General features: G+C 47.8%; 1 protein-coding gene across 1 annotated transcript; it reads left to right on the top strand.

Moving 5' to 3' along the window:
- Nucleotides 1-1148: 1148 nt before the first annotated feature.
- Nucleotides 1149-3582, top strand: LOC118565132 (uncharacterized protein K02A2.6-like). Its single transcript, XM_036144809.1, has 2 exons — nucleotides 1149-1919; nucleotides 3460-3582. The coding sequence occupies exons 1-2, from the start codon at nucleotides 1149-1151 to the stop codon at nucleotides 3580-3582; spliced, it is 894 nt and encodes a 297-aa protein (XP_036000702.1).
- The last annotated feature ends 5091 nt before the right edge of the window (nucleotides 3583-8673 follow it).

Raw genomic sequence — 8673 nt, forward strand, 5'->3', positions numbered from 1 at the left:
CCAATGCAAAGAAGGCGGCAGTATTCTTAAGTGTCATGGGGGCAACTACATATGGCTTACTGCGTAACTTACTAGCCCCGCATAAACCCAGCAGTAAAACTTACAAAGAGTTAGTGGACACCTTGGATGGACATTTCTCCCCCAAGCCCATAGTAAATGTGGAGAGATTCAAATTTCACAAACGCAATCAGGAAGAAGGGGAGACCATTGCACAATATGTGGCTGTGTTGAAAAAGTTATCTGAATATTGTGATTTTGGTGCACATTTGCTAGATGCCCTGCACGATAGACTTGTTTGTGGGCTAAATAACGAGGCTATTCAAAGGAAACTCCTGACGGAGGAAAAACTCGACTTTAAGAAAGCAGTCGAGATGGCATTGGCAATGGAAACGGTGGCGAGGGAGTCCCTGCATTTGAAAAACGCGTTGAAAGTGCATGCGGTGTCCACGTCTGCACCACAGGGTGGCGACAAATGTTTTAGTTGTGGCAAGATTAATCATCATGAACATGACTGCTATTACAAGGAACAGCAATGCCACAATTGCAACAAAAAGGGCCACATAGCTCGGGTGTGTAGGAGAAAAAGGAATGAAACAAAGCAGGCAAAGTCAAAACAAGACAGTCAAATAAAACAAAGAAAATACAAAGATGCAGACAAAGGCAAAATTCATAAAGTGAAAGCTCCAAATTCATCAGATGAGAAGGAGTCATCAGCAGGTTCAGACTCTGATTTCACTCTCCACATGGTGTCAGCAGTCAACACAGAACAAGTGAAGGCAGTTAAAACTGGACATGCAGCATCATCAATAATCATGATTAAGCCGAAAATTGAAGGGCAGTCAGTGGAGATGGAGCTGGATACTGCGGCAGCTGTATCTTTGATCTCCAGTCGACTACACAAAGACAAATTGGCACACTTACGTTTACGCAAGACAGACGTCCTTCTGAAAACATACACAGGGGAGTTACTGCAGCCTGAGGGAATGCTGAAGGTGTGGGTTAAATTGAACAAGCAAAAGTCTAGGCTGCCTTTATGTGTGATAAAAAGAGAGGCTCCACTTCTGTTTGGCCGTGAATGGCTAAGGAACATCAACATAAACTGGCGGGAAATCAAGACAGTGCGAACAAGGCATAGGGCAAGTGATGAAATGCTGGAGAGGGTCCTAAATCGCCACACTGAAGTGTTTAGCAAGGAATTGGGGACACTGAAAGGATTGGAAGCTTCACTGACACTGAGGCCAGACCATCAGCCAAAGTTCTGTCAGGCCCAGGTGGTACCGTATGCATTGAAGCCTAAAGTTGAAGCTGAAATAGAGCGCCTTCTCCAGCAAGGGATTATTTCCCCGGTCCAGTTCAGAGACTGGGCGACCCCCATAGTGCCTGTCATGAAGAAAAACGGAAGTGTGAGGATATGTGGAGATTTTAAGGTGACTGTGAATCCAGCCCTGTGCGCTGAACACTACCCAATACCTCGCATTGAGGACTTGTTTGCGTCCTTGTCTGGGGGACAGCGTTTCAGTAAACTGGACCTTTCACAGGCATACCTTCAGGTACCGGTTAAGAGGGATTCTAGGAAATACCTGACAGTCACCACCCACAAGGGCATGTTCTGTTACAATCGTTTACCATTCGGAATCACCTCTTCGCCCTCCATATTCCAGAGGATTATGGACCAAGTGCTCCAAGGGCTGCCAAACGTACATTGTTTTCTTGATGATATTCTCATCACAGGCCAAGATGATGCGCACCATCTGAGGAATCTCGAAGCGGTACTGAGTCGCCTTGAAAACTTTGGGCTCCGAGTTCAAAGAGAGAAATGTGAGTTCTTCAGGAGCTCGCTAGAGTACTTGGGGCACACGATTGACTCTGTAGGGCTTCACAAGTCTGATGATAAGATCAAAGCCATTGTAGAGGCCCCTGTGCCTACTTATACGACTCAGTTGCGCTCTTTCCTGGGGCTCATCAACTATTACACACGCCTTGTCCCGAACATGTCGACACTTTTATACCCATTGAATGCATTACTCCACAAGGGGGAGAAGTGGGAATGGTCCAGGAAATGTGAAGAAGCTTTCCAAAAAGCAAAGGAACAGCTATCCAGCAAAAGTGTACTGACACATTACAATTCCAGGCATCTAGTTATACTCGCCTGCGATGCCTCGCCCTATAGGGTGGGGGCAGTCATCTCGCATCGACTGCCAAATGGGGAAGAATGACCCATAGCCTTTGCTTTGCGGACCCTTAGCAAGGCAGAGCAGAATTATGCTCAAATTGAGCGAGAGGCTTTAGGAATAATATTTGGGGTCAGACGTTTTCATTCATACCTCTATGGCCTACTCAATGATCACCGGCCCTTGACAACAATATTGAGCCTTAGCAAAGCGACACTGTCCATGGCTGCTGCAAGACTACAGCGCTGGGCACTGATCTTGGCAGCACACGATTACACAATTAGGTACAGATGCGCCGCTGACCACAGTAACGCGGACGGTCTGTCGCGTCTGCCTCTGCCAGTGCAACACAAAGAAAAACAAGGGACAGTTGAGTCGTTTCTGATAAAACACATTGAGAGCCTTCCAATTCAATGCAGCGAGGTGAAAAGAGAAACCAAAGCAGACGCCACAATCTCCCAGGTGATCGAGATGGCGTCGACTGGTCGTTTTCCACCAGCCAAGGATGTGGACAGCGGTTTGGCCCCATACATCATATGGAAAGATGAACTGTCTGTACTTCAAGGCTGTTTAATGTGGGGTAATCGAGTTGTAGTCCCACCCAAACTACGTCAGCACGTCCTGGATGAACTCCACGCCGGACACCCGGGTGTGGTCAGGATGAAATCCCTGGCAAGAAGCTACGTGTGGTGGCCGGGCCTGGATGTACAGGTGGAGGAGAGGTGCAAGGGGTGCAAACCGTGCCAACAAGATCAGAAGAACCCTGCTCTCACACCACTGCACCCATGGCCCTGGCCAACAGGTCCGTGGCAGCAAATTCATATCAATTTTGCTGGCCCCTTTGAGGGGCGCATGTTCGTCATTGTGGACGCTCATTCCAAGTGGTCCGAAGTGTTATTGATGGATTCAACCTCATCTGCAAAAACCATTGAAGTTCTAAGAGGCCTGTTCAGTCATTACGGAGTACCAGAGGTCCTAGTGAGTGATAATGGGCCTCAATTCACTTCTGAGGAGTTTGCCCACTTTTTTAAATCAATTGGCATCACGCACAAACGCTCCGCTCCTTTCCATCCAGCAACGAACGGCCTGGCAGAGCGTTTCGTGCAGACATTTAAACATTCACTGAAGTCGTCCAGGGGTACAGCTTCGGTCCAACGGCGACTCGATGCTTTCCTGATACAGTACAGAAACACCCCCCACGCCACTACAAAAGAGGCACCTGCGACGCTGTTTCTCCGTCGCAGACTGCGCATCCGCCTAGACCTGCTGAAACCGAGTGTGTCAGCAGTGGTGGATCGAGCGCAGGAGGACCAACAACGTCACCGTGATGCACACTCTAAAGAAAGAAAGTTTGAAGTGGGAGATCCAGTGCTTGTCCGGGACTATCGGAAAGGGGAGGATAAGTGGATGACTGGTATGGTTACATCACAAGCAGGCCCAAGGTCATACCAGGTTGAAATCGCATCAAATCAGCAGTGGAATCGTCACGCAAACCAGATGGTGGCCTGTCATCCCAGCATCGTGCAGCCCGCCGCAGAGAAACAACCAACACCTACTGCAGTCGTGTCAACGGCCATGCCTGACACCGGTGATGCGTCGGAGACAGCGAGCCCGGTGACAGTAACAAGCTCACCACTTTCAGGTCAGTCAGAAATGCACATCAACCCTGCAACACCCCAGCCAACACTGAACAGATATCCAAGGCGGGTGTGAAAACCACCAGACAGACTGAAACTTTAAACAACCTGGTATGATCTCTGACATGTTTAGTTAACGAGTGTTGTCTCAAGAAGGGGGCAAAATAATCCCCCGACACACTCAAGGTGTTGAGGCAGTCTACCCTCACCCTTAAGTTAGGATATTATGTTCAATAACTGTTCGGTGAGTTACAGATTTAATGTTACTGTTTAAAGTTTAGGTTCCGGAGCAATGTTCTTTCAAAAACCTTTTTGGAGATCCTGGTAACTGAATAAGAGGGGAGGAGTTGTGATATATTGGTATTTCATCGCGTGTCACTCCTCACCACCAGGTGGTGCCCTCGTACCTCCAATATGTATTATGGACCTGAACGAGAATAAATCAGTGTGAAAGTAACCATCTCAGAGTCCGGTCATGCTTGTGTGAGCTAAAATCTTTGGCAAGATATTATAAGGAGCACCTGCCCGTCCAATGCTGCAGAGAAGGAGAGAAACAGAAAACCCGGCCTGCACCTCGGCCTGGACTATGACAGCACCCCCCTTTAATGACGCCTCCTAGCGGCCGTCCGGATAAGGAGGAAGCCTCGAAGTCATCCATCAGGGATGGGTCTAGGAATGAGTGAGGAACCCAGGAGCGTTCGTCGGGGCCATACCCAGTCCAATCAACCAGGTACTGACTACCCCTACCACGCCGCCTGGCGGCGACTATCTTGTTGACGGAAAAGGCCGGATGGCCATCCACGACCCGGCGGGTGGAGGGGGATAAGCCGAAGGGCATAACTGGCTGGAGACGACAGGTTTGATCTTAGAGACGTGGAAGGTGGAATCTACACGGAGATGAGAGGGAAGCTTGAGTCGGACAGCGGTGGGGCTAATTATTTGGTCGATCTCGAAGGGGCCGGGGAGCCATCTTTCTGGATGGGAAGTCTTTGGATGAGAGCCAGACCTTTTGACCGGGGGTATAAGTGGGTGCAGGACGGCGATGACGATCAGAAAATCTCTTGTCTCTGGTGGATGCATTTTCTAAAGCAGTTCGGGTTTGATTCCAGATCTTGCGGCAATGGGTGAGATGTGACGTGATGGAGGGAAGGGTGGTGTCAGGATGCAGCTTGTAGGCTGCAGTCTGAGCCTCGCTGCCTCTCTCCCTTCCCTGCGCAGATTAATTGATTCCACCTGTCAGGCTGCAATCAACCTCCAACTGTTCCCACCTGTTTCCACCCCTATTTATACTCACCTCAGTCTGTTCTTGCTCACCGGTCTGTAGTGTTCTTCTCCTGCTCAGTCTCTGCCAGAACCCTGTATCAGCTGAGTTTTCCTGTTTTGGTCCGTCAGAAGACTTCACTTCAGTTTTATTCCAGCCAGCCTCAACCCTAGACACGCTTCTGTTCCAGCTCAAGTTCTCTACTCCTGTTCACGTCTCCTGGGTTCCGTTCTGCTCAAGTTCCTGTGCTATTCCATGGTCTCATGTACCTGTGCTGTTCCACGGTCTCAAGTTCTGCAACTGTTCCACGGTCTCAAGTTCTGCAGCTGTTCCACAGTCTCAAGTTCTGCAGCAGTTCCACGGTCTCAAGTTCTGCAACTGTTCCACGGTCTCAAGTTCTGCAGCTGTTCCACAGTCTCAAGTTCTGCAGCAGTTCCACGGTCTCAAGTTCTGCAACTGTTCCACGGTCTCAAGTTCTGCAACTGTTCCACGGTCTCAAGTTCTGCAGCTGTTCCACGGTCTCAAGTTCTGCAGCAGTTCCACGGTCTCAAGTTCCGCAATTGTTCCACGGTCTCAAATTCTGCAGCTGTTCCACGGTCTCAAGTTCTGCAGCAGTTCCACAGTTTCAAGTTCCGCAGCTGTTCCACGGTTTCAAGTTCTGCACCTGTTCCACGGTTTCAAGTTCCGCACCTGTTCCACGGTTTCAAGTTCCGCAGCTGTTCCACGGTCTCAAGTCCTCCGCTCCAGAGTTCCCTCCTGGTCAGTCACCCCACACTCCTCCTGTCAGCCAGCTTCTGCACTCTTCATCTCCGTCCGTATAAGACTCTGGTTCCTCTCGTCATCAATCTTCCATCCTGTTCAATAAACTCACTTTAAGAACTAGCTCTGTGTGTGCGTGCTGTGTCCGGGTTCATCCAAAGACAAATCATGACAGGTGGATTCTGGAAACGATGATGGCAGGAGGGATGGTTGATAACCTAATAAAACCTCAAACGGGGAAAGACCAGTAGCTGCTGAGACGTGAGAGTTATGGGAATATTCCACCCAGACTAGATGTTGATTCCATGTATTGGGTTATTGGAACATAAGCAACGGAGGGTGTTTTCGATTTCTTGATTAAGCCGTTCGCACTGTCCGTTGGATTGTGGATGAAAACCAGATGTGAGGGAAACCTTGGAACCATAGGGACTGACAGAAATCACGCCAGACCCGGGAGATGAATTGTGGACCACGATCAGAGACAATTTCAGTTGGATGGCCATGGAGTCAGAAAACGTGGTTAATGAGGAGACGGGCGGTTTGATGAGCAGAAGGGAGACCAGACAAAGTGACCAGATGACAAGCCTTAGTGATTCGATCGATGATTGGGAGTATAACAGTCTTGTGGTTGGAAGGAGGTAAGACGGTCTAGAGCAATGTGGGACCAAGGGCGACTGGGTCTACGCAGTGGTTGAAGCAAACCTGCAGGGAGTAGACTGGGAACTTTGTTCTTAGCACAGACGGGGCAGGCGGCGATGAATTCTTTAATATCCTTGTTGAGTGATGGCCACCAGAAACAGCGCCGGACCAGAGCAATAGTGCGACTAGAACCAGGATGAACAGAGAAACAAGATGAATGGGCCCACTGAATGACCTAGGAACGGACGGTTGATGGCACAAAAAATCTTCTAGGAGGACCACCCCCGGGGTCTGGCTCATTTAAGAGAGCTTGTTGAATTCTTTGCTCCAACTCCCAGGTGATGGCTCCCACTACGCAGGTCTCGGGGATGATACACGGAGGTTGAGTTGGGTCGTCGGTGGTAGAGACAGGGACAGGGCGTCAGGTTTGGTATTCTTTGAACCAGGGTGATAGGTGATGGAGAAGTTAAACTGGGAGAAAAACAGGGACCAACGGCTTTGACGGGAGTTGAGTCTCTTGGCTCATTGAATGTATGCGAGATTCTTGTGATCAGTCCAAATGTTGATGGGTAACTCTGTTCCATCCAGCCAGTGTCGCCACTCCTCCGGGGCTAGCTCAGTAGCTAGGAGCTCCCGATCCCCCACGTCGTAGTTGCGTTCCGCGGGGTTGAATCGCCTGGAGAAGAAGGCACAGGGATGCAGCTTTCCATCAGTGGGTGACATCTGGGACAGGACCGCTCCTACTCCAGTATCTGAAACGTCTACTTCCAGGGTGAATTGGGCAGCCGGGTTGGGGTATGTGAGGATGGGAGCCTTAGAGAACCTCTCTTTAAGGGAATTGAAAGCACGGTCGGCATCTTCGGACCAGAGGAACGTCTTCTTGCTGGATATGAGGGCTGTAAGTAGTGAGGCAATGATGCTGTAGTCCTTAATAAATATCCTGTAGAAATTGGCAAACCCAAGGAATCTCTGAAGTTGTTTTCTAGTAGTGGGTGTGGGTCAATCGGTGACTGCCTTGACCTTTCCTGGATCCGTCTTCATCTGTCCACTCTCAAAAATAAAACCGAGAAAACTGATGGTGTGCTGATTGAATTCACATTTCTCAGCTTTGACAAATAATCTGTTTTCCAGAAGGCGTTGGAGGACCAAGCGGACATGCTGTTTGTGTTGTTGGGGGTTCTTGGAAAAAACTAGGATGTTGTTGAGATAGACAAAAACAAAATGATTAATGAAATCTCTGAGAACGTCATTAATCAGGGCCTGGAAAACGGCAGGGTCATTAGTAAGACCGAATGGCATGAAGAGATACTTAAAGTGGCCTATAGGGGTCTGTTGTCCCTTCCCCCTTTCCATCAAAATAAACTGTGTAAAATCTGCTCCTGCTCTCCGGTTTGTTCTCTGCATGTGGGCAAAAACCATAAAAAGCATGACAATGGGATTTTTCATAAATAAAATTGATCCCATTTAAAATAAAATAATTGACATCACCCCAAACATGATTACCTCCTCCTCAGTAGGTGAGGCAGCGTTGAAGGAATCTTTAGATGTGATCAGTGTTTGAACTATTTAGACGCAGTAGAGCTTTGTAAAATTTTAGCTTAATTTAAACCTTATACTTTTATGTTATACCCAATCCCAACCAAGTTATTTAAGGAGGTGTTCCCTTTAATTAATGCCCCTGTTTTAGATATGATTAATCTATCCTTAGTAAATGGATATGTACCACAGGTTTTAAAGTAGCTGTTATTAAATCTTTACTTAGGAAACAATCTCTTGATTAAGATGACTTAATAGATCACAAACCTATATCTAATCGTCTTTTCTTTTCTAAAATTCTTGAGAAAGTATTTGCTAATCAAGTATGTGAACACTTACAAAGTGTTGACCTATTTGAACAGTTATAGTCAGGCTTCAGAGCTCATCATGGCACTGAAACAGCTCTGGTGAAAGTCACTAATGATATTCTCATGGCCTCAAATAATGGACTTGTGTTTTTACTTGTCCTGTTAGATCTCAGTGCTGCATTTGATACAGTTGATCACAATATTCTCCTAGAAAGACTTGAGCTTTCTAGGAGAATATTGGGATTAAAGGGAAATAATTAGGCTGGTTTAAATCTTATCTGTCTTACAGATTCCAGTTTGTTCATGTTAATAATAAATCTTCTTTAAACTCTAGGTTCACTTGTGGAGTACCACAGGGTTCA

This window comes from Fundulus heteroclitus, chromosome 13 (assembly GCF_011125445.2).
Source record: "Fundulus heteroclitus isolate FHET01 chromosome 13, MU-UCD_Fhet_4.1, whole genome shotgun sequence".
Taxonomy (NCBI): Eukaryota; Metazoa; Chordata; class Actinopteri; order Cyprinodontiformes; family Fundulidae; genus Fundulus; species Fundulus heteroclitus.

Excerpts from the sequence above, each read along its gene's own strand:
- LOC118565132 (XM_036144809.1), top strand. The coding sequence starts at position 1,149 with ATGCTGGAGAGGGTCCTAAATCGCCACACTGAAGTGTTTAGCAAGGAA. Across the intron at positions 1,920-3,459 it reads AAGCCATTGTAGAGGCCCCT|TGGTGGATCGAGCGCAGGAG; the intron begins GTGCCTACTTAT and ends GTGTGTCAGCAG.